The sequence below is a fragment of the Rissa tridactyla genome, chromosome 5 (genome assembly GCF_028500815.1).
Source record: "Rissa tridactyla isolate bRisTri1 chromosome 5, bRisTri1.patW.cur.20221130, whole genome shotgun sequence".
NCBI lineage: Eukaryota > Metazoa > Chordata > Aves > Charadriiformes > Laridae > Rissa > Rissa tridactyla.
This window is the reverse complement of record NC_071470.1, coordinates 76,007,211-76,032,257: the sequence shown is the minus strand read 5'-3', so window position 1 is coordinate 76,032,257 and position 25,047 is coordinate 76,007,211. Positions and strand designations below refer to the sequence as shown.

General features: G+C 49.4%; 2 protein-coding genes across 3 annotated transcripts; both read right to left on the bottom strand.

Annotated features, from left to right (window-relative positions):
• Positions 1 to 2,558: 2,558 nt before the first annotated feature.
• Positions 2,559 to 10,945, bottom strand: LOC128910557 (estradiol 17-beta-dehydrogenase 11-like). The gene is made up of 7 exons (XM_054203947.1): positions 10,609 to 10,945; positions 8,615 to 8,722; positions 7,504 to 7,635; positions 6,194 to 6,300; positions 4,779 to 4,916; positions 4,402 to 4,518; positions 2,559 to 3,261 (listed from the first exon to the last, which is right to left on the bottom strand). Exons 1-7 carry the CDS (start codon positions 10,816 to 10,818, stop codon positions 3,174 to 3,176), a joined length of 900 nt encoding a protein of 299 aa, XP_054059922.1. The 5' UTR covers positions 10,819 to 10,945; the 3' UTR covers positions 2,559 to 3,173.
• Positions 10,946 to 15,131: 4,186 nt separating this feature from the next.
• LOC128910556 (estradiol 17-beta-dehydrogenase 11-like) lies at positions 15,132 to 25,034 on the bottom strand. Of its 2 annotated transcripts, XM_054203945.1 has the most exons (8): positions 24,608 to 25,034; positions 22,610 to 22,717; positions 21,499 to 21,630; positions 20,188 to 20,294; positions 18,774 to 18,911; positions 18,397 to 18,513; positions 17,651 to 17,809; positions 15,132 to 15,762 (listed from the first exon to the last, which is right to left on the bottom strand). In XM_054203945.1, exons 1-8 carry the CDS (start codon positions 24,815 to 24,817, stop codon positions 15,675 to 15,677), a joined length of 1,059 nt encoding a protein of 352 aa, XP_054059920.1. In that variant the 5' UTR covers positions 24,818 to 25,034; the 3' UTR covers positions 15,132 to 15,674. The 2 variants fall into 2 exon arrangements, with proteins under 2 accessions (XP_054059920.1, XP_054059921.1); XM_054203946.1 differs by lacking the exon at positions 17,651 to 17,809 and having other exon boundaries at positions 24,608 to 25,029.
• Positions 25,035 to 25,047: the final 13 nt, after the last annotated feature.

The following is a 25,047-nucleotide window of genomic DNA, read 5'->3' as shown; positions in this document are numbered from 1 at the left end:
TGCAAGAGCTGTGGAAGGAGCTCCACAGACCTCTAGCCAATGTCCCAGTGCTTAACCTGCACCATTATTCATCTGGTCTGCGGGAGACTGGGTCGGCTCCGGCAGGGAGATTCAGAGCTAGGCACTTCCTACTTTCCTCTTGGAACTTCATTCTGTTCCTAATTAACACATCGGCATTTGGGCCAGACCCTAATTGCACAGCTCAGCAGTGCTGTCATTTCCTTGGCACGAGGCTCTAGTCAGTGCTGTGGCCGAGACGGAGGAGGCAGGCAGGGCAGAGAAGTGCCAACTCCACGAGACACATCAGGGAGAAGGCAGAGCGCGAGGCCAGAGTCGCTAACCTGACCCATAAGGAGTCCTAAGCCAGGGTGCGAGGTTCTGCTCTTCAAATTTGGCACTTAGCTGTAGGCGGCTCTATGAAGCTTGCTCGCAGAGGCTCCTGCTAGGCACCCATAATGATCCAGACTTTGGGATAAGGTTCAGTTGTTTGTTGTGGCCAGGAAGAGAACCGAGGAGCCCAGAAGCAGAAGGCTTGATGGTTCAATTCTGTCGCTGGTGTTCAGGAGACGAAGGCTTAAATGCTTGCTTTGTGTCTGTTTCTTTATGCCAAGCAGAAGGCTTGCAGTCTTGGGCAACGTGGAGAAGAGCAAGTGGCTCTCAGTTGTGACAGGCCCGTCCTCGTAGCAAGTGCTGAATTTTCAGAGTAAACAGAAGACATTAAATCCCTCTTCTCAGATTTGGGGGCTGCCTCCGAGGCAGGGAAACCAGAGTTACAAAATTACTTGCTGAACATGCATGCAAATTGGCCTCCTTTATCCTTCAGAACTCAAAACGGGCTTCTCAAATGTTTTGGGGTTTGGAGGGTCTTGGTTTTAAATACAACCCATGCCTAATATGCTTTAATTGACTTTTAAAAAAATTTTTTTTGATGCCCTGAATTTTGCAAGCCCCTTCTTTCTTCTCCTTTCTTGGCTACAGGAATCTTGCACTTTGAAGCAGATGTTCCCGAGCAGGGAACTTGTGCTTTGACACACCCTGAACCTGAATGTCCTGTTAAATGAACGTTACGCGAGCAAAAGGGAACCCATTTTTGTGTCATTTACCACCCCTTTGTGCTGCTGGCAGCACAAACTTCTACCTGTTGCCACTTAAGAGCAGGAGGGCTGGATGACGAGAGCTCTCCCTTTGCTAAAGAACCTCAGTTTACAGAACAACATGAAATGTTTAGGTGAGCAGGATGGATTCTACTGGAAGCCACCCATTTCCAGCTGTGCCAGAGGTGACAGTGTGTTCAGACCTCCCTCAGATGGCTGCGAGCCAGCAAGTGCCTGGCGCAGCTGGGAGTTGCACAAGTAGGTGGAAAGATGATCTGTGCTCTGAAGAGGTCTTTGACCCATGTTTCATCAGGTGCTGTTCTCTTGCACCAAAGGCCAAAGACCTTTGGGGGTTTAACTCCTGGTCAAGGTAGGTGCCGTCAGAGCAAGCCACTAGCTTGTGATGAGGAGCGGTGAGAAGGCCACCTGGAGCCTTCCCCTGCCCACGCTCTGCTGCCTGGCCCTGGCACCCGCATTTAAGCCCTGGCCTTGGCCCCAGCCCTTGCGTGGGCTCTGCTGTGGGTGTGCCGCGCCTGGCTCTGTACCTCACGGATCCTGATGTGGCTTCGCTTCTCGGTGTGACCAGGGACCTGCCCCGTCCCTGCAGCCTGGCCTGGTGGTCGGCAGACTCCGGCTGACCCTTTCACTGTTGTGGCACCTTCTCTGCGTCCTTGTCCTTGCTGAGGAGCTGCGGGGCAGTGCCCCGTCGGTGCAATGCCGGCGTCACCCCCACCTTCTCCTGCCAAGAATCCTTGCTGCGCCGCTCCCTTGCACCTGGAAGGGGCAGAGCAGGGTTGGGAAGGTAAAGAGCACGATCACACAGAGATGTTGTTGCTGCCGCATCTTCTCCAGTCAGCGAGGCAGCGTTTCAGAGAGGTGGAATACATAAGCCCTTAGGCTGATGCAGATGTGTTTGAAGAGACGGAAGTAAAAGAGGTTCTGTGGAGGCACATGTGCTCTCCGGTGTGTGTATGGGTGTAAATTAGTGCTGTGATGAATGTGTTAATTAGTCAAAATGAACACGTATTCAGGAGTTTCCAGGAGTTCAGGCCTTCTCTTGCATTGTGCCTGGGTGCAGAAGCCTTGTGGATTTCAACTCAAACTTTCCTGATGCACATGAACAACGGCTTTCCCAGCTCAGCATAACATTGCTCTTTGAATACACGAGTCCGACTTAGGCATACTGAAGCAGACAGACTGCAGGATTTTCATTAGGTTGGATTATTTGCCTTGTAACGTAAGGAGAAAAACAGTCCAGCTTGGTCTGCATTCTCATGTAATAAATCACATGCTCTAGCATGCACGAAATTTAGGAGGGCACACTAATTTTTAGAGAAATACTGCACAGTTTTCACAGGAAGGTGCCTGGGAATTGCAGATGAGCAGTGTGAGAAATGATAGGCGCAAAGGGTGTATTACTTGAACCTCTAGAACCTGGTCATGACTTTCACTGCTGAAGACGCCTTTGTGTTAACAAACTGTATTTATTTGGAATAAGGCATGGTGCTAATGCATAACTGATAATGGATGTAATTAGGTATTACATTACAAATGAGGCTGTATTCTTTCAGGTACTCACTACAGAAGCACACGAAACTGCGAGTGTTCAATATAGAGCACATCATTGCTTTTAAATTGGAAAAGAGACACTGAGGTGAAACAGGCCACCCACCTGCTCTATAAATTGCTTCTTGCAAGATACCTTCGCTCTCAGGGATGAGTTTGGATCAACATATTCTCAGGCAATGCCTTTGCACTTAAGTAGGCATCTGTGCTGTCCCAAAAATGGCCTTCGTGGGAATTCCCCTCTGCCTCAGCACTAGGAGACAGAGGCAATGCGATGCACAGACAAAGCAGCCCTTTAGACTTCAAGAGCTGCATCTCTGCTTTGTTATCACTCCACGTTACGCAGGCGTGTCCCTGCTGCAGGTGTGGAACAAACCCTTAGGTGCTTGGCAATGGGGGCCTGGAAGCATCTGTCTTAGTTCTGCTCTGCATCAAACCAGCTGTACTATGCTCAGCACATGTTCTGTTTTCACTTGCTCGTGCCTCTGGGAAATGAGAATCATTTTTCGCGTTTCACTGGGTGCTTCTCTGCCCAACGACTGCATCAAATTTGACATCAGTCAGCTTTTTCAGAACATTCAGGGCACGTTCTGGAAGCAACCTGAAAGAGATAATAACATGACAGTAAATGTAGGATAAGAGACTTAAATTATGGAGAAAAAAGCAGCGCCACAGGTGAAGGAAGAGCTGCTCTGGGAGCGGAATGTGTGCGCACACACATGGACTGAGACCAAGACTTAAACCAGGCGTTATTTCCAAAGAGCATGTAGGCCTCATCAATATGTGAATAGTTTTAACTCCAATCCCACCCATCTGCTTTAATGACAGTTCCAGGACAGGTATCTACTGGGCAGTATTTGGCTTGCAATATTGCCGCAGAATCCAGGAAATTTTAATATTGAACACAGATGTGTGCATTTGCTTTCTCTTTGCTCTCAAAAACTTATCTGGTTAATTTGGAGAATTCTTGGGGGGAAAAAAACAAACACCAAATATCTTTACACCTCCTCATAAAAAGAAATATGGGGTAGACCCAAGTTTGCTAGCTTTCCCAAACAGGAAATTACTGTTTCATGAGATACTGTAGTAGTTAACTGAAAACTTAATTTAGCTGTTCTGATGTTAATTCCAGATTTGGAACCTGAACTGTGGTGAAAACATCCCCTCAGCAGAGCAGCTGCACTGGATATTAAAGACATCTGAGAGGACAAATCTTGCTACATGGCAGAGCTAAGCTATAGAGACCTTTTGAAGCAACTTTACCAGCCCCCGTGAACTCAGTCTTTGGTGTTGACATGAAGAAACAAATAAGTAGCAGGTCCTCAGCTCTGTCTGAAACTTCTGTGAAGCTGCAGTTTCAGCGAAAGTGTTGTTTGCAGGCAAAAGGGAAATGGCGATCTATGAAGAAAATGTGTTCTCTTGCACTCCCCCTCCCTCCCTATCAGCTTGTAGAGCAATTGGGTTCTCCACTGAGAAGATCTAGCTGGAGAAAGTGCATCACAAGGACCTATAAGAGGGCTCAGAAAAATCTTTATGTATGATGTCTGCTGTTGTCATTAGAAAGAATCACTGCACTATTTGGTTAACTTGTGTTGTGGAATAAAACTCAATGTGTTCTAAAATGAAACTTAATCTTGAATCAGATGTTACAAGCTTGTAACTTCAGGCTTGTACAGTCAGCAAGTTATATTTGATGCAGGTGAAAGGTTTTCAGGGTTTTTTTGTTTATTTTTCTACTTGCCTTTCAAGAAGTAAAGCAATGCGTTGATTTGATGGAACAAAAACCATTTTCTGGTTGGTCAGTATTCCTTCCATCAGGGCCTCTACAACTTCTTCAATCTCCAAAATCTTTCCAAGCCTACATGGGAAAGCATACACGTAAGAGCTACTGTGGTAAAACAGGGGTGGGACCAGCTGATGTAGGATGCTTCACATATGCACAAACTCAGGTCAGTCAAAGGCAATCGCTATGTGGGTTAAAGAACACCGCAGATTTTCTTCAGCCAACGCTATATACTGGTTTTATATCGTCAGCTTCTATAGTCAGCCTAAAGCTGGGGCTAATATGTAGTGCCTTGATGCAAAGGAAGGACAGGAAAACAGAGTTTCGATAGTTACCTTGTACTGGGGTTTTTGACAAATCCCGTGTTTATAAAAACCGGACAAAGACACGTAGTTTTTATCCCATCCTTTCCCAGGGTAGACAGCTCCTCTGTCAGAGCTTTATGAAATCCAACCGCAGCAAACTTGCTTGAACTGCAGGAGCGGAAAAAGCCCACATCAGAAGGCAGAAATACTATTTTTAACTTCCTACACCTGGAAATGGCCTAAAAGATCACACAGCACTTACTAGGAGGCAAAAAATGCTGTCCACCTGAGAGGAAAGGGCAGGGAATAAATCTAACTTCCCCTGTGCCAGAGTGTAGTGCTGGAGTCGATATTGCTGCTTACAGCAGTACTTGTGGGACGCAGAGCGGGTGTCTTTCAGAAAAAGTCACCTTAGTGGTGAACAGACAGACGAATGTTCTTAGAGTTCTCAGAAAATGGGAACTAATCTGCATCAATTGATGGACTTCCTATTCTTCCCACGTGAGAAGATTCTTAGAAGGAATTCAGCTTCAGTCTGTAAAATTAAGAAGGACTGGCAGAGTCGAAATGGCAAAAAAATCTCCACTGTTTCTCATACCACGCAGGAGTGTCTTGGGACATTTGCATGTGAGCTTTGAAATAGAGGAGCGATACGCAGGCAAAAGGTGAGAAACATACTGCCACAGAAACTGGAGCAGGCCAGGAGTATAAATTAACTCCAAAGACAGTGGAGCCAGAGAATCAGTTTATTGAGTGCTATTCATTTGGACAGTGTCATCCCAGTAAAATCCCTGGCTGGGGAGTTCTCGCGTTGCTGACAGCGAGTGAGGCTCTAAGGAGTGTTCCCAGGGGAAGATTGCTCTGCCGGGAGCTGCTGTTATAGAAGGCTAGATCTGACGCAGAATGACAATATGCAATCTACCAGTTTTTCTGTTCACGTACAGTGATTTTTCTAGATGTGTTTCAAGTAGAAAGGCAATTTAACCTCATGATGGCAGAAGTATTTCTATACACTAGTCACTACCACAATGGTAGAAAGACCAAAAGCTACTCATTAGGGGTTTACTTTACAACACTGCAACAACTCACAGAAGCGCTGCTTTCTCAGAAGGAGAAGGGAAGGGGATACCTTTTTTGCTGCTAAGCAAAAGCCTGGATCGGTGAGGGAGAGAAAAAAAGGAGAAGCTTTCATTAGTCGATGAGTCACATGACCCTTCCTTCATGCAAGCATTGCTCCTCATTCAGTCAGAGCTAATAAGCAAATCGGTGGGAACCTCCAGGCATCCTTAAGTGCTGGCTGTTGTGCTTTTTTCCACCTTGGCATGGTCCTTTGGACGTACCGTATTCAGTGGGAGGATTCTTTGAACGAAAACGTCTGTGCTTGCAGACGGCGAAGACACAATTAAAAAAAAAAAAGGAAGAGAGCAGATTTTAAAATCACTTACCAGTAAGCCACCATGAAGGAAGTCACCAAATGACCCGCTGCTGAAGCCACCGTGACAATGTGACCGTGGTTGTTGTTCATCATGGTTGGCAGAAAAGCTCTTGTGGTCTTGAAAGTCATTTAAAACAGGAGACAAAAATGCAGGGGGAGACAGGGAAGGAGGAAAAGAACAATGTTTTCTCAGGCATATTCAACACTGACCCTGACTATCATTAATTCAGTGACTAATGCTAGTGCTAATGCTATGCCCTGCACAGCACCTCAGATTCTCAGAGCCACAGAGATACCTGTTCTCCATTCAGGTGGTACAACTGGCAACCTAGTTTCCAAATGGGAATATTTCAGGAAGTCGGCTATAAACAGCAGCTGATTCTCCCATCTTTCCTATGCTGCTCTTTAGGTTACGGGTGTCAGCAGCAGCGCTGCCAGTGTCTCACCCCAACAACCTCACAATAAAACGTTTGTCAATCTATAGCTTCTCTTTTCGTCTGCCACAAACAACAAGTCCTTAACAGCTGAAACCCTCCCACTCTGCAAGCCCTGCTGACAGCTGCCTACCCCAGGGGTCAGCTGCAGGCGTGCCAAAGACCCAGTGCCCAGCTCTGGTAGGGCCCACCTCGACTCAGACTGCTGGGAGAAAGTCCGCAGAGAGATGAGAGGCAGCAGTCACGAGGAGGGGCAGGAGTGATGGGAGATGGGCTCGGAAGTACCTCGTGGAACCAGGAGGGAAGGCGGTGACACAGCGAGGTACAAACCGCGAGGGGAAGAGCACCCGGGGAGACTGGCCATGCTGGTGGGTGCAGTCAGGGAGGGGCCAGTCCTCACTGTGCCGCTCTGGCTGGGCTCTGCTGGGAGCTGCAGGGCTGGCCCTCCCCAGCCCTGCCCAACCTGCACTCGCCTGGCCATTCGGTGGCCCAGTGTGCCAGTGTGCCAGCTGCCTTTTGTGTGGGTCAGCTGATAAAAGCTTTGCTTTGTATTTTTCAGCCGTGTATCTTCTACTTGCAGGGTCTCGGTGCTCAGCTGCGGGTGCCCAAACTACCTGATGCGATAAGGATCACAAATCCACCTACAACAGAGACCAACCCACGCTCGGATGAAGCCGAAATGAAAAAACGGGGCCAGGCTCAGGTCAGCGTGAGTCAGGTCAATCAAGTTTCCCAACAGTCAGTCTAGCTGGGTGCCCCTGTGCTATACACGTCCGAAAGACGCTTCTGTCATTCACTGGCAGCTGAAAATAATTGTTAGTCTAAATATACCTCCTCAACAATGCTCCCAAATGAAGGTAGGTATGAAGATGGTAGTGGCCCTTACCCACATGTGAGCAAGAATGTTGACTTCAAACATCCTTTCAATTTGGTGGTCCTGAGTCGAGAGCAGGTCGGCAGCTGTAATCACACCAGCGTTATTCACCAGGATGGAGACATCGCCAATGTCCTTTTTCACCTTTTGGACAGAAAAAAAACCAGAAAGGTGCGTGTCATTTGTTACCAAAAAATTGCAAGGCTGGGGAAGACAATTCATTCAACTCTTAACGTTGTTGCTTTTAGGGAGAGGAAGACCCTGTGGGAGGAACTGTGCAGTAGTACCAGGAAATCTGCTTTTGATCTGATGCTTCTCCCTTAAATGCTACCAGTATTTACAGTCTTCCACACGTTGCCTACAGACACAGTGTGCTCTGTGTAGTCACAGTTGGGACTACAGACGTTCAGACTGTTTTGAGCCAGCTGGACCATATCCTTTACAATGAAATGTTTCAAATGTCCCCACTGTTGTCCATGTGCTGTTCAGGAAACTAAAAGGCAAAAGTTCCTTCAGGGGCCGGAAGTCAAAAGAACAAACTTGGCAACGAGGCGTGATAGGCTGGAGCCTCACAAAACAGGATGAGGCTGGCTGTGATCTCGGAAGCGCTACTTCGCTCTCCGCACAGGAAGCGGCAACAAGTGGGCAGATTCCAGGGCTTGCATGATTTGCACACAACCCCTCTTTGTAGGAATGTGTCTGAGAGAAAATGGCCATGTGAGCCAGCCTCCCTACTGTGAGAGATTAGATTAAGAGCAAAACAGGTGGTAGAAGATGGAATTAGTACATGGGAAAAACGGGAACTGAGAAGGTAGAAAACATGTTGTGCTAATGACTGAGCAATTTACTATGTGAATTCTTGTAACCAATCTGCTGTGTGAATGAACTGCACGGACAGCACGTGGAGAGTGTAACTAGCTAATCAGAAACAAGCGAGTGGCGTGTACGGCTACAACACAGGGTCTAAAAGATGATGATCTGTGCTGAATAAGCGGCTTCTGTTGATTCACATTGGATCGTCTGGAGTCCAGTTATTTCTCCTCACCTCTTCTCTTGTTTTCCTGACTTGTCTGAAAATCGAGCACGTTTGGGTAAGCCTTTGGATGTGCCCTTGCTCCCCTACCTTCTCTGCAGCACTGTAGATTTCCTCCCTTTTGCTGCAGTCCACCACAAAGGCTTGAACAGTGGCTCCCAGCCTTTCGCATTCTGCTGCCGTGTCCTCAACGCCATGCTGTAAGAGGCAGAAAAGAAAGACATGCATGTGAAACCGTACCCTGCCCACGTGGTGCTGCTTGGGCACTACGGCAGACCAGGTAGAGGCTGAAGATTTGTCCTGATCGCATAACCACTGCCAAGCCCCTCAACAGCTCACGGCTACCCAGGCAAAGAGCTGTAGCCGGGGTCCACAGGAGGACGAGTATTCCAACCTTAAATTTTGGAGCAGCGTAGAGTGACTGCCAGAAAGAATGTGGCAACAAGAGTGAGTTTGCCTTTGTAAAGCATACATTGCTAGGCTGCAGAAAGGGGGCACTCGGTGACTTTCACAGCACAGCAGGCAGACACCGTGATTGTAAGCAGAGCTCTTCAAACACAGGCCCAGCTGACTGCCCCCAGATAAGAAAAGTGCCTTCCTGTATTCACAGACCGGATGGGAGAACAGAGGTGGGCTCCAAAGTGCACAGTGCAGAGACACATCTCTCACGAGAAAAGCATTTGACACACACAGAACAGAAGGCTCCCCTAAGGCATTATGTCAACCCGCTGAGTGAGTGCGGAAGTCACTTTGCTGTAGGCTTGTCCCCAGGTGCCAGAAAGCCGTGCCAACGGGGAGCTGTGCAGTGAAAACCCCCACTTCACAAATGGCCTGGGACAGGAGCTGTGCGCGTCCCTGGGGTGGGTGACCGGGCAGCTCCACTCCGCTCCAGCTGCTGCTGAAGGTTGATGGCCCCCAGGAACGAGGCCTTTCTCAAGGCAGTTGGATCCGGGAAGCACGCTCCTAAAACCTTCGGGATCCACCACCTCCTTCGGCATTGTATTTCAGGGCCTGCTTACACCCACCCTTGTAATCTATTTCCCAGCACCAAAGCCAGGTTCACTCGCTACTAAGTTTATTCATTTTTCCCCCACTCCAGTGAACACGGACAACACAACAGCAGCCCTTTACACATGGAGAGACCGGTACCATGCCTCCTCCCGCCCCTCCAGAGCCTGGCCTTAGCTATGATGCCTACCATGAACAGACACTGAAAATATGCAACAATATCCTTCCTAATTATGCAACCCCTTACGCTAGGCTTGTCTTGGGTTTTCTTTGTTTGCTTGTTTCTGGTGGGCTGGGGTTTTTTTGCAGCTTCAGGATGACACCATGAACTCCTCTGCAGTTTCTAATCCGCTGTGTCAGAACGTTTCGCGTGCACTGCTGCCCAGCCACTCACTGACTCTCTACAGCAAATCACTCCTATGCACACCAGTTTGCCTTGATCCCTACTGACTGATACTCTGCATGTTTGTACCTGTCCGTCCTCCACTTGCCAATGCCTTTTTGTGCTCTAGTGCATTTAGCTGAAGTAGAGTTTGGGCTAGGGTAAATGTTTAGCAAGGAGCCCTCTACACGCGTAACTGCGCCAGAAGGCAGCGGGGCTCACACACAGCTCAACGCAGTGATGCCCATCAATATGAGTACACGGACACGTCTTCCAGCTATGTACGCAAAATATCTGGGGCCAGAAAGAGAGCACGCAGAAGGTACACCTGCCTCTCTGTAGAAACGAGCTTCTGATCTGCGCGTGCCTTTTTCTGCCAGCTTGGGCAGCGGTTCCAAGAGCAGCTTGCTGACCACCGCCCTCCCTCTCGCAGGTACTCTTTGACGTGCTGGGCATGCTGCCTCGCTGCCTAGCACTGAGTCACTCTGGGACCCGGACACCCGCATCCTCCGGTGCCAGTGGGGCCAAACCCTCTCCTGGCGCTCAGCGTCCCAGCTGGTAAGCCGACCGCAAGCCCATGGGAGCTGAGGTGGAAGGAGGTGCTGCGGTTGCAACCTGGATGCAGCCCTTCCTACACGACTAAAAGCCAGCGGCCTCGAACGTTAACAAGCCAGGACACAAATTGTACCATTACCTTATTGATGTCCCACAGAACCAGCCTGCTTTGACGCTTGGCGAACTCGAAGGCAGTCGCTCTCCCTACGCCATGGCCAGCACCCGTGATGAGCACAAGCTCTCCGCTGACAGACTTTCTCTTCACGGGGACAAACAGCTTCACAAAAGCCTCTAAGTAGGAGTAGATGAGCGTACCCAAAAACAGGAGAAGACCCACAAACGGATTCATCGTTTTTTCTGAAAGTCTTCTGATTGCAGAACGGAACTTTAATCTCTACTGACGAGGACGTGGGTTGTTGATTTACCAGCGGGTCGCGGCCCGCCGGAGCACGCCCCGCTCGCCCTGTCAGTCACGGCCCTCTGCCCCGGCAGGCCTCACCGCCCCGCCCCGCCCCGCCGCGGCCGGGTCGGGCCTCAGCCTCCCCCCGCCGCCCCTTTGACGGAGCCCGCCATCGCCGAGGCGGGGCCGCCGTCGGGGCGCGAGGAGCGGCGGCAGCCAACGGTCCAACCGGCCGCGCGCCCGGCCACCCCTCCCAGTGGGCGCAGCAACCAATCAGAGAGCGGCGGTTGGGGAGGCCCCACTTGTAACGGGCGAGGGCCGTTGGGGGCCGCGGCTGTCGGGCGGGAGGTTCCCCCGAGCCGGCCTGCAGCGGGCGGTCCCCGGCGGCTCCTGCCCGGGAAGGGGGTAACTCGGAGCGGGCTGCCTTGCCCAGCCCCGCGCTGAACTCGCTGTCTGGTGGCCCGGTGCTGGGTGCGCAGGTCAGAGGTGTCGGAGCCTGCACCTGCGTTCTGTTCTAGCAGAAGGCGTACGGATTGACCGTCTCGTTATGGGGAAGCACAGCTGCAGCTCGCTGAGCGTTACAGCTGGTAGGATGTGCTGGACGTAGCTGTCAAAGGAGCTACTGCTCTTTTGTCAAAGGGGCTACTGAAGTGTGGCTCTTGGGCAGTTTCTGCCCCTTTGGCTGAGCAAAACGCGGTTGGTGGAGCTGGGAAAAAACCTCAGTGTTTCGCCCTTTGTTGTGATCTTGCCAGGTGGCATCCATCGGTGTCCCCCTGCCGTGGCTGTTCTTTCTCCCCTTTGTTTGCCCCTGCACGGGTGACAGCGTGGGTGCCTTGGTGTTCCTCTCCCAGGCCTTCATCTCAAGAGCGGCAAAGCATGTTCTTATTTGTTGTTTGCTGCAGGTGGAAGAGGGACAGAAGCGGCAATAAAAAATCGCTCATGCAGTTACTGGCAAAGACATCGTGAGGGTCCCTTCAGCTCTGTATTGTAATTCTGTCTCAAATCCTGCTGTGTGACTGCCCAGTCGCTCAGTCTCGTGAGGTCCTTGAGCAGTTTTCTTCATGTTGAGTCCAAGTCCATCCTTCTTTCTTTTGCATACCTTGGTGTGGTCAACAGATTTGTCACCTACCTATCTCTTCCAGGTCACTTAACGAAATCTGAATGGCACAAGTCCTTTCAACCTGTGGGACTCCACGGGTTAACTCCTGGCTGGCTCTTCCCTCTTATTCTGTCTTTTTAATTAGTTATCCATGGTCAGACTTTCCATCTTATGCTATGGCTGCTTAGTTTCCTCAAGTCCTTTGGAACATGCCATGAATTGGGTCGTCCATATCTAATTGAGTCTAAATTGCACAACTCACACTTGGACTTTCTTGTGTGTAATGAAGTATCCAGAACCTTAACCAGAACAGAAATGCTTAGAGCAAATGGGAGAAAACTAGTTTCAGTTGACCCATGCGCTCTAATGGTGTAACTCCATGGTCTTATTTTAAAAGCATTGCTGAACTTACTCCTTTGCTTTTCAGTTAGAAAACCAGATGCATCCAGGTCATGTTCATAACGTTACTTACGGATATTTTTGAGCTGGTTGGGGAAGAGTGAAGGCTGCATGAACATCTGTCCTCTGACCAAAATCAGTCCCCACTTAAAACTAGAGCCGTTGAAAAGGATTTTTTTTGTACCGATGTTTTGGTTGCACCGTTGCTCATCTTGTCTGCAGGAGACTGGGTCGGCTCCAGCAGGGAGATTCAGAGCTAGGCACTTCCTACTTTCCTCTTGGAACTTCATTCTGTTCCTAATTAACACATCGGCATTTGGGCCAGACCCTAATTGCACAGCTCAGCAGTGCTGTCATTTCCTTGGCACGAGGCTCTAGTCAGTGCTGTGGCCGAGACGGAGGAGGCAGGCAGGGCAGAGAAGTGCCAACTCCACGAGACACATCAGGGAGAGGCAGAGCGCGAGGCCAGAGTCGCTAACCTGACCCATAAGGAGTCCTAAGCCAGGGTGCGAGGTTCTGCTCTTCAAATTTGGCACTTAGCTGTAGGCGGCTCTATGAAGCTTGCTCGCAGAGGCTCCTGCTAGGCACCCATAATGATCCAGACTTTGGGATAAGGTTCAGTTGTTTGTTGTGGCCAGGAAGAGAACCGAGGAGCCCAGAAGCAGAAGGCTTGATGGTTCAATTCTGTCGCTGGTGTTCAGGAGACGAAGGCTTAAATGCTTGCTTTGTGTCTGTTTCTTTATGCCAAGCAGAAGGCTTGCAGTCTCGGGCAACGTGGAGAAGAGCAAGTGGCTCTCAGTTGTGACAGGCCCGTCCTCGTAGCAAGTGCTGAATTTTCAGAGTAAACAGAAGACATTAAATCCCTCTTCTCAGATTTGGGGGCTGCCTCCGAGGCAGGGAAACCAGAGTTACAAAATTATTTGCTGAACATGCATGCAAATTGGCCTCCTTTATCCTTCAGAACTCAAAACGGGCTTCTCAAATGTTTTGGGGTTTGGAGGGTCTTGGTTTTAAATACAACCCATGCCTAATATGCTTTAATTGACTTTTAAAAAATTTTTTTTTGATGCCCTGAATTTTGCAAGCCCCTTCTTTCTTCTCCTTTCTTGGCTACAGGAATCTTGCACTTTGAAGCAGATGTTCCTGAGCAGGGAACTTGTGCTTTGACACACCCTGAACCTGAATGTCCTGTTAAATGAACGTTACGCGAGCAAAAGGGAACCCATTTTTGTGTCATTTACCACCCCTTTGTGCTGCTGGCAGCACAAACTTCTACCTGTTGCCACTTAAGAGCAGGAGGGCTGGATGACGAGAGCTCTCCCTTTGCTGAAGAACCTCAGTTTACAGAACAACATGAAATGTTTAGGTGAGCAGGATGGATTCTACTGGAAGCCACCCATTTCCAGCTGCGCCAGAGGTGACAGTGTGTTCAGACCTCCCTCAGATGGCTGCGAGCCAGCAAGTGCCTGGCGCAGCTGGGAGTTGCACAAGTAGGTGGAAAGATGATCTGTGCTCTGAAGAGGTCTTTGACCCATGTTTCATCAGGTGCTGTTCTCTTGCACCAAAGGCCAAAGACCTTTGGGGGTTTAACTCCTGGTCAAGGTAGGTGCCGTCAGAGCAAGCCACTAGCTTGTGATGAGGAGCGGTGAGAAGGCCACCTGGAGCCTTCCCCTGCCCACGCTCTGCTGCCTGGCCCTGGCACCCGCATTTAAGCCCTGGCCTTGGCCCCAGCCCTTGCGTGGGCTCTGCTGTGGGTGTGCCGCGCCTGGCTCTGTACCTCACGGATCCTGATGTGGCTTCGCTTCTCGGTGTGACCAGGGACCTGCCTCGTCCCTGCAGCCTGGCCTGGTGGTCGGCAGACTCCGGCTGACCCTTTCACTGTTGTGGCACCTTCTCTGCGTCCTTGTCCTTGCTGAGGAGCTGCGGGGCAGTGCCCCGTCGGTGCAATGCCAGCGTCACCCCCACCTTCTCCTGCCAAGAATCCTCGCTGCGCCGCTCCCTTGCACCTGGAAGGGGCAGAGCAGGGTTGGGAAGGTAAAGAGCACGATCACACAGAGATGTTGTTGCTGCCGCATCTTCTCCAGTCAGCGAGGCAGCGTTTCAGAGAGGTGGAATACATAAGCCCTTAGGCTGATGCAGATGTGTTTGAAGAGACGGAAGTAAAAGAGGTTCTGTGGAGGCACATGTGCTCTCCGGTGTGTGTATGGGTGTAAATTAGTGCTGTGATGAATGTGTTAATTAGTCAAAATGAACACGTGTTCAGGAGTTTCCAGGAGTTCAGGCCTTCTCTTGCATTGTGCCTGGGTGCAGAAGCCTTGTGGATTTCAACTTAAACTTTCCTGATGCACATGAACAACGGCTTTCCCAGCTCAGCATAACATTGCTCTTTGAATACACGAGTCCGACTTAGGCATACTGAAGCAGACAGACTGCAGGATTTTCATTAGGTTGGATTATTTGCCTTGTAACGTAAGGAGAAAAACAGTCCAGCTTGGTCTGCATTCTCATGTAATAAATCACATGCTCTAGCATGCACGAAATTTAGGAGGGCACACTAATTTTTAGAGAAATACTGCACAGTTTTCACAGGAAGGTGCCTGGGAATTGCAGATGAGCAGTGTGAGAAATGATAGGCGCAAAGGGTGTATTACTTGAACCTCTAGAACCTGGTCATGACTTTCACTGCTGAAGACGCCTTTGTGTTAACAAACTGTATTTATTTGGAATAAGGCATGGTGCTAATGCATAACTGATAATGGATGTAATTAGGTATTACATTACTAATGAGGCTGTATTCTTTCAGGTACTCACTACAGAAGCACACGAAACTGCGAGTGTTCAATATAGAGCACATCATTGCTTTTAAATTGGAAAAGAGACACTGAGGTGAAACAGGCCACCCACCTGCTCTATAAATTGCTTCTTGCAAGATACCTTCGCTCTCAGGGATGAGTTTGGATCAACATATTCTCAGGCAATGCCTTTGCACTTAAGTAGGCATCTGTGCTGTCCCAAAAATGGCCTTCGTGGGAATTCCCCTCTGCCTCAGCACTAGGAGACAGAGGCAATGCGATGCACAGACAAAGCAGCCCTTTAGACTTCAAGAGCTGCATCTCTGCTTTGTTATCACTCCACGTTACGCAGGCGTGTCCCTGCTGCAGGTGTGGAACAAACCCTTAGGTGCTTGGCAATGGGGGCCTGGAAGCATCTGTCTTAGTTCTGCTCTGCATCAAACCAGCTGTACTATGCTCAGCACATGTTCTGTTTTCACTCGTGCCTCTGGGAAATGAGAATCATTTTTCGCGTTTCACTGGGTGCTTCTCTGCCCAACGACTGCATCAAACTTAGCATCGGTCAGCTTTTTCAGAACATTCAGGGCACGTTCTGGAAGCAACCTGAAAGAGATAATAACATGAAAGTCAATGTAGGCTAAGCGATGTAAATAATGGGAAAGGCAGCACCACAGGTGAAGGAAGAGCTGGTCTGGGAGTGCAAGTGTGCACACACAGCCTGAGACCAAGACTTAAACCAGGCATTATTTCCAAAGAATCCCTAGCCCTCTGTCTATTTTAACTCCAATCCCACCCATCTGCTTTAATGACAGTTCCAGGACAGGTATCTACTGGGCAGTATTTGGGTTGTGATATTTCTGCAGGATCCAAGTAAGTTCAATATTGAGCAGAGGGAGGTGCGTATCGAGTGTTTTATGCTCTGAAAAGCAGCAGGCCTATGGAAGGATGAGACGTTAAAACTCAATTGCAATTTCCTCTCCTAGGATTTCTTCTCTTATGAGTCATGTCTCTTTGTTTGCCTCTGCCCCAAATTAAGACAAAAAAGCAAAGTTATCCTAAAGGCTTTCACAGCATTATGTTTGACTTGTCTATGCTTCTGCAGACTTCCACTGTCAGCATGCAGCTCTTGGACATGCAAAAAGGCTTTTTCCCACTGTCTGGTGTCAGGTTTTGCAAACAAGATGTTACCAAGTGTTTCATGAAATACTGCTGAAGTTAACTGAAAAGTTAACTTAGTTGTTCTGATGTTAATTCCAGATTTGGAACCTCAGCTCTGGTAAAAACACCTCCTCAGCAGAGCAGCTACAGTGGATATTAAAGACGTGTGAGAGGACAAATCTTACTCCATGTGGCAGAGAGAAGCAGTAGAGCGCTTTTGAAGCAACTTTCCCAGCCTATGTGACCTCAGTCTTTGGTGTTGACGTGAAGAAACAAACACTAATAAACAGGTTCTCAACCCCGTCTGAAACTGAGCTGGGGCTGGTGTTGCAGTGAAACTGTTGTTCACAGGCCCAAGGGAAATCATAGAATCATGGAATGGTTCAGGTTGGAAGGGACCTTAAAGATCATTTAGTTCCAACCCCCCTGCCATGGGCAGGGACACTCTGAATAGACCAGGCTGCTCAAAGCCTCACCCAGCCTGGCCTTGAACACTTTCAGGGATGGGGCATCCACAACCTTCCTGGGCAAGTTGTTCCACCACCTCACCACCCTCACAGTAAAGAATTTCTTCCTAATATTTAATCTAAATCTACCCTCCTTCAGTTTGAAACCGTTATCCCTTGTCCTATCATTACACTCCCTGATAAAGAGTCCCTCCCCATCTCTCCTGTAAGCCCCCTTTAGGTACTGGAAGGCTGCTATAAGGTCTCTCCAGAGCCGTCTCTTTTCCAGGCTGAACATTCCTAACTCTCTCAGCCCATACTCATGGCATAGGTGCTCCAGCCCTTCGCTGGATCATTTTTGTGGCCCTCCGCTGGACCTGTTCCAAGAGGTGTATGTCCTTCTTGTGCTGAGGACTCCAGAGCTGCACGCAGTACTCCAGGTGGGGTCTCACCAGCGTGGAGTAGAGGGGTAGAATCACCTCCCTTGACCTGCTGGCCACACTTCTTTGGATGAGCCCAGTATGCGGTTGGCTTTCTGGGCTGCAAGTGCGCATTGACGGCTCATGCTGAGCTTCTCATCCACCAGCACTCCCAAATCCTTCTCCTCAGGGCTGCTCTCAAGCCATTCTCCACCCAACCTGTATTTGTGCCTGGGATTGCCATGACCCAGGTGCAGGACCTTGCACTTGGCCTGGCTGAACTTCATGAGGTTTGCACAAGCCCACTTCTCTGGCCTGTCCAGGTCCCTCTCGATGGCATCCCTTCCCTCCAGAGTGTAGATCACACCACACAGCTTGGTGTCATCGGCAAACTTGCTGAGGGTGCACTCAATCCCACTGTCCATGTTGCCAACAAAGATGTTAAACAGCACCAGGCCCAGTACCGACCCCTGAGGAACGCCATTTGTCACTGGTTTCCACATGGACATTGAGCCATTGACCACAACACTTGGAGTGTGGCCATCTAGCCAGTTCCTTATCCACCGAGTGGTCCATCCATCAAATCCATGCCTTTCCAATTTAGAGACCAGGATGTTGAATGGCAATCTGTGAAGAAAAAGTGTTCTCTTGTTCTCCCTCTCCCTCTCTATAAGTCTGTAGAGCAGTTGAGTTCTGCACTAAGAATATTTAGCTGCAGAAGGTGCATCACAAGGACCTATAAGAGGGCTCAGAAAAATCTTCATGTATGATGTCTGCTGTTGTCATTAGAAAACCACTGCTATTTCATTACCTTGTTATGTGTTCTTCTCATACTAAAATATTTCATGTGGTGGTTGTTTAAAAAAATTATACTCTCTCTTGCAGACAGTTACACATTATCTAGTTACTTTGATATTGATCTCAAACCTGGACTGATAAATTGCTGAGTATAGTGATGTCAAATACTGAAGATAATACAAAATAAATGAAACTGGGTTGAATGTGAATTTCTGCTGTCCAGCTGTCATTCCAGGGTTTCTCTATGCTGCCAAACCATATCTGTTACTACCATGAGTGCAAAATGCGGTTTCTCATAAAGTAACTCTTAATCTTGAATCAGATGTTACAAGTTTGAGGGCTGCATACTCAGGTATTATGATATGGTATGTTTCCCCTTCTCCCCTCCTTTTTTTTTTATATACTTTGCTACTTACATTTCAGAAAGTAAAGCAATGCTTAGATGTGATGGAACAAAAACCATTTTCCGGTTGGTCAGTATTCCTTCCATCAGGGCCTCTACAACTTCTTCAATCTCCAAAATCTTTCCAAGCCTACACGGGAAAGCATACACGTAAGAGCTACTGTGGTAAAACAGGGGTGGGACCAGCTGATGTAGGATGCTTCACATATGCACAAACTCAGGTCAGTCAAAGGCAATCGCTATGTGGGTTAAAGAACACCGCAGATTTTCTTTAGCCAACGGTATATACTGGTTTTATATCGTCAGCTTCTATAGTCAGCCTAAAGCTGGGGCTAATATGTAGTGCCTTGATGCAAAGGAAGGACAGGAAAGCAGAGTTTCGATAGTTACCTTGTACTGGGGTTTTTGACAAATCCCGTGTTTATAAAAACCGGACAAAGACACGTAGTTTTTATCCCATCCTTTCCCAGGGTAGACAGCTCCTCTGTCAGAGCTTTATGAAATCCAACCGCAGCAAACTTGCTTGAACTGCAGGAGCGGAAAAAGCCCACATGAGAAGGCAGAAATACTATTTTTAACTTCCTACACCTGGAAATGGCCTAAAAGATCACACAGCACTTACTAGGAGGCAAAAAATGCTGTCCACCTGAGAGGAAAGGGCAGGGAATAAATCTAACTTCCCCTGTGCCAGAGTGTAGTGCTGGAGTCGATATCGCTGCTTACAGCAGTACTTGTGGGACGCAGAGCGGGTGTCTTTCAGAAAAAGTCACCTTAGTGGTGAACAGACAGACGAATGTTCTTAGAGTTCTCAGAAAATGGGAACTAATCTGCATCAATTGATGGACTTCCTATTCTTCCCACGTGAGAAGATTCTTAGAAGGAATTCAGCTTCAGTCTGTAAAATTAAGAAGGACTGGCAGAGTCGAAATGGCAAAAAAATCTCCACTGTTTCTCATACCACGCAGGAGTGTCTTGGGACATTTGCATGTGAGCTTTGAAATAGAGGAGCGATACGCAGGCAAAAGGTGAGAAACATACTGCCACAGAAACTGGAGCAGGCCAGGAGTATAAATTAACTCCAAAGACAGTGGAGCCAGAGAATCAGTTTATTGAGTGCTATTCATTTGGACAGTGTCATCCCAGTAAAATCCCTGGCTGGGGAGTTCTCACGTTGCTGACAGCGAGTGAGGCTCTAAGGAGTGTTCCCAGGGGAAGATTGCTCTGCCGGGAGCTGCTGTTATAGAAGGCTAGATCTGACGCAGAATGACAATATGCAATCTACCAGTTTTTCTGTTCACGTACAGTGATTTTTCTAGATGTGTTTCAAGTAGGAAGGCAATTTAACCTCATGATGGCAGAAGTATTTCTATACACTAGTCACTACCACAATGGTAGAAAGACCAAAAGCTACTCATTAGGGGTTTACTTTACAACACTGCAACAACTCACAGAAGCGCTGCTTTCTCAGAAGGAGAAGGGAAGGGGATACCTTTTTTGCTGCTAAGCAAAAGCCTGGATCGGTGAGGGAGAGAAAAAAAGGAGAAGCTTTCATTAGTCGATGAGTCACATGACCCTTCCTTCATGCAAGCATTGCTCCTCATTCAGTCAGAGCTAATAAGCAAATCGGTGGGAACCTCCAGGCATCCTTAAGTGCTGGCTGTTGTGCTTTTTTCCACCTTGGCATGGTCCTTTGGACGTACCGTATTCAGTGGGAGGATTGTTTGAACGAAAACGTCTGTGCTTGCAGACGGCGAAGACACAATTAAAAAAAAAAAGGAAGAGAGCAGATTTTAAAATCACTTACCAGTAAGCCACCATGAAGGAAGTCACCAAATGACCCGCTGCTGAAGCCACCGTGACAATGTGACCGTGGTTGTTGTTCATCATGGTTGGCAGAAAAGCTCTTGTGGTCTTGAAAGTCATTTAAAACAGGAGACAAAAATGCAGGGGGAGACAGGGAAGGAGGAAAAGAACAATGTTTTCTTAGGCATATTCAACACTGACCCTGACTATCATTAATTCAGTGACTAATGCTAGTGCTAATGCTATGCCCTGCACAGCACCTCAGATTCTCAGAGCCACAGAGACACCTGTTCTCCATTCAGGTGGTACAACTGGCAACCTAGTTTCCAAATGGGAATATTTCAGGAAGTCGGCTATAAACAGCAGCTGATTCTCCCATCTTTCCTATGCTGCTCTTTAGGTTACGGGTGTCAGCAGCAGCGCTGCCAGTGTCTCACCCCAACAACCTCACAATAAAACGTTTGTCAATCTATAGCTTCTCTTTTCGTCTGCCACAAACAACAAGTCCTTAACAGCTGAAACCCTCCCACTCTGCAAGCCCTGCTGACAGCTGCCCTACCCCAGGGGTCAGCTGCAGGCGTGCCAAAGACCCAGTGCCCAGCTCTGGTAGGGCCCACCTCGACTCAGACTGCTGGGAGAAAGTCCGCAGAGAGATGGGAGGCAGCAGTCACGAGGAGGGGCAGGAGCGATGGGAGATGGGCTCGGAAGTACCTCGTGGAACCAGGAGGGAAGGCGGTGACACAGCGAGGTACAAACCGCGAGGGGAAGAGCACCCGGGGAGACTGGCCATGCTGGTGGGTGCAGTCAGGGAGGGGCCAGTCCTCACTGTGCCGCTCTGGCTGGGCTCTGCTGGGAGCTGCAGGGCTGGCCCTCCCCAGCCCTGCCCAACCTGCACTCGCCTGGCCATTCGGTGGCCCAGTGTGCCAGTGTGCCAGCTGCCTTTTGTGTGGGTCAGCTGATAAAAGCTTTGCTTTGTATTTTTCAGCTGTGTATCTTCTACTTGCAGGGTCTCGGTGCTCAGCTGCGGGTGCCCAAACTACCTGATGCGATAAGGATCACAAATCCACCTACAACAGAGACCAACCCACGCTCGGATGAAGCCGAAATGAAAAAACGGGGCCAGGCTCAGGTCAGCGTGAGTCAGGTCAATCAAGTTTCCCAACAGTCAGTCTAGCTGGGTGCCCCTGTGCTATACACGTCCGAAAGACGCTTCTGTCATTCACTGGCAGCTGAAAATAATTGTTAGTCTAAATATACCTCCTCAACAACGCTCCCAAATGAAGGTAGGTATGAAGATGGTAGTGGCCCTTACCCACATGTGAGCAAGAATGTTGACTTCAAACATCCTTTCAATTTGGTGGTCCTGAGTCGAGAGCAGGTCGGCAGCTGTAATCACACCAGCGTTATTCACCAGGATGGAGACATCTCCAATGTCCTTTTTCACCTTTTGGACAGAAAAAAAACCAGAAAGGTTCGTGTCATTTGTTACCAAAAAATTGCAAGGCTGGGGAAGACAATTCATTCAACTCTTAACGCTGTTGCTTTTAGGGAGAGGAAGACCCTGTGGGAGGAACTGTGCAGTAGTACCAGGAAATCTGCTTTTGATCTGATGCTTCTCCCTTAAATGCTACCAGTATTTACAGTCTTCCACACGTTGCCTACAGACACAGTGTGCTCTGTGTAGTCACAGTTGGGACTACAGACGTTCAGACTGTTTTGAGCCAGCTGGACCATATCCTTTACAATGAAATGTTTCAAATGTCCCCACTGTTGTCCATGTGCTGTTCAGGAAACTAAAAGGCAAAAGTTCCTTCAGGGGCCGGAAGTCAAAAGAACAAACTTGGCAACGAGGCGTGATAGGCTGGAGCCTCACAAAACAGGATGAGGCTGGCTGTGATCTCGGAAGCGCTACTTCGCTCTCCGCACAGGAAGCGGCAACAAGTGGGCAGATTCCAGGGCTTGCATGATTTGCACACAACCCCTCTTTGTAGGAATGTGTCTGAGAGAAAATGGCCATGTGAGCCAGCCTCCCTACTGTGAGAGATTAGATTAAGAGCAAAACAGGTGGTAGAAGATGGAATTAGTACATGGGAAAAACGGGAACTGAGAAGGTAGAAAACATGTTGTGCTAATGACTGAGCAATTTACTATGTGAATTCTTGTAACCAATCTGCTGTGTGAATGAACTGCACGGACAGCACGTGGAGAGTGTAACTAGCTAATCAGAAACAAGCGAGTGGCGTGTACGGCTACAACACAGGGTCTAAAAGATGATGATCTGTGCTGAATAAGCGGCTTCTGTTGATTCACATTGGATCGTCTGGAGTCCAGTTATTTCTCCTCACCTCTTCTCTTGTTTTCCTGACTTGTCTGAAAATCGAGCACGTTTGGGTAAGCCTTTGGATGTGCCCTTGCTCCCCTACCTTCTCTGCAGCACTGTAGATTTCCTCCCTTTTGCTGCAGTCCACCACAAAGGCTTGAACAGTGGCTCCCAGCCTTTCGCATTCTGCTGCCGTGTCCTCAACGCCATGCTGTAAGAGGCAGAAAAGAAAGACATGCATGTGAAACCGTACCCTGCCCACGTGGTGCTGCTTGGGCACTACGGCAGACCAGGTAGAGGCTGAAGATTTGTCCTGATCGCATAACCACTGCCAAGCCCCTCAACAGCTCACGGCTACCCAGGCAAAGAGCTGTAGCCGGGGTCCACAGGAGGACGAGTATTCCAACCTTAAATTTTGGAGCAGCGTAGAGTGACTGCCAGAAAGAATGTGGCAACAAGAGTGAGTTTGCCTTTGTAAAGCATACATTGCTAGGCTGCAGAAAGGGGGCACTCGGTGACTTTCACAGCACAGCAGGCAGACACCGTGATTGTAAGCAGAGCTCTTCAAACACAGGCCCAGCTGACTGCCCCCAGATAAGAAAAGTGCCTTCCTGTATTCACAGACCGGATGGGAGAACAGAGGTGGGCTCCAAAGTGCACAGTGCAGAGACACATCTCTCACGAGAAAACCATTTGACACACACAGAACAGAAGGCTCCCCTAAGGCATTATGTCAACCCGCTGAGTGAGTGCGGAAGTCACTTTGCTGTAGGCTTGTCCCCAGGTGCCAGAAAGCCGTGCCAATGGGGAGCTGTGCAGTGAAAACCCCCACTTCACAAATGGCCTGGGACAGGAGCTGTGCGCGTCCCTGGGGTGGGTGACCGGGCAGCTCCACTCCGCTCCAGCTGCTGCTGAAGGTTGATGGCCCCCAGGAACGAGGCCTTTCTCAAGGCAGTTGGATCCGGGAAGCACGCTCCTAAAACCTTCGGGATCCACCACCTCCTTCGGCATTGTATTTCAGGGCCTGCTTACACCCACCCTTGTAATCTATTTCCCAGCACCAAAGCCAGGTTCACTCGCTACTAAGTTTATTCATTTTTCCCCCACTCCAGTGAACACGGACAACACAACAGCAGCCCTTTACACATGGAGAGACCGGTACCATGCCTCCTCCCGCCCCTCTAGAGCCTGGCCTTAGCTATGATGCCTACCATGAACAGACACTGAAAATATGCAACAATATCCTTCCTAATTATGCAACCCCTTACGCTAGGCTTGTCTTGGGTTTTCTTTGTTTGTTTGCTTGTTTCTGGTGGGCTGGCGTTTTTTTGCAGCTTCAGGATGACACCATGAACTCCTCTGCAGTTTCTAATCCACTGTGTCAGAACGTTTCGCGTGCACTGCCGCCCAGCCACTCACTGACTCTCTACAGCAAATCACTCCTATGCACACCAGTTTGCCTTGATCCCTACTGACTGATACTCTGCATGTTTGTACCTGTCCGTCCTCCACTTGCCAATGCCTTTTTGTGCTCTAGTGCATTTAGCTGAAGTAGAGTTTGGGCTAGGCTAAATGTTTAGCAAGGAGCCCTCTACACGCGTAACTGCGCCAGAAGGCAGCGGGGCTCACACACAGCTCAACGCAGTGATGCCCATCAATATGAGTACACGGACACGTCTTCCAGCTATGTACGCAAAATATCTGGGGCCAGAAAGAGAGCACGCAGAAGGTACACCTGCTTCTCTGTAGAAACGAGCTTCTGATCTGCGCGTGCCTTTTTCTGCCAGCTTGGGCAGCGGTTCCAAGAGCAGCTTGCTGACCACCGCCCTCCCTCTCGCAGGTACTCTTTGACGTGCTGGGCATGCTGCCTCGCTGCCTAGCACTGAGTCACTCTGGGACCCGGACACCCACATCCTCCGGTGCCAGTGGGGCCAAACCCTCTCCTGGCGCTCAGCGTCCCAGCTGGTAAGCCGACCGCAAGCCCATGGGAGCTGAGGTGGAAGGAGGTGCTGCGGTTGCAACCTGGATGCAGCCCTTCCTACACGACTAAAAGCCAGCGGCCTCGAACGTTAACAAGCCAGGACACAAATTGTACCATTACCTTATTGATGTCCCACAGAACCAGCCTGCTTTGACGCTTGGCGAACTCGAAGGCAGTCGCTCTCCCTACGCCATGGCCAGCACCCGTGATGAGCACCAGCTCTCCGCTGACAGACTTTCTCTTCACGGGGACAAACAGCTTCACAAAAGCCTCTAAGTAGGAGTAGATGAGCGTACCCAAAAACAGGAGAAGACCCACAAACGGATTCATCGTTTTTTCTGAAAGTCTTCTGATTGCAGAACGGAGCTGGGCCCTGAAACGCCTGACGGCAGCACAGCAGGCAGGGGCGTAGCGGGGGAGGCACGGCTGTGCGGTGATTCACGGCTCATGGCCGCTCCCCTCCACCACCGCCAAGGGGCGCCTTCGTCCCTCCGGAGCACGCTCCGCTCGCCCTGTCAGTCACGGCCCTCTGCCCCGGCAGGCCTCACCCCCTCGCCGCC

Coding starts and splice junctions, on each gene's coding strand:
- LOC128910556 (XM_054203945.1), bottom strand. CDS start 24,817: ATGAATCCGTTTGTGGGTCTTCTCCTGTTTTTGGGTACGCTCATCTAC. Junction 22,718..24,607: donor TTCTGTGGGACATCAATAAG/GTAATGGTACAA, acceptor TGCCTCTTACAG/CATGGCGTTGAGGACACGGC. Junction 18,514..18,773: donor GTCAAAAACCCCAGTACAAG/GTAACTATCGAA, acceptor TTTCCCGTGTAG/GCTTGGAAAGATTTTGGAGA.
- LOC128910557 (XM_054203947.1), bottom strand. CDS start 10,818: ATGAATCCGTTTGTGGGTCTTCTCCTGTTTTTGGGTACGCTCATCTAC. Junction 6,301..7,503: donor ACATTCTTGCTCACATGTGG/GTAAGGGCCACT, acceptor ATGACTTTCAAG/ACCACAAGAGCTTTTCTGCC. Junction 4,917..6,193: donor TCCTTCATGGTGGCTTACTG/GTAAGTGATTTT, acceptor CCGCTCCTGCAG/TTCAAGCAAGTTTGCTGCGG.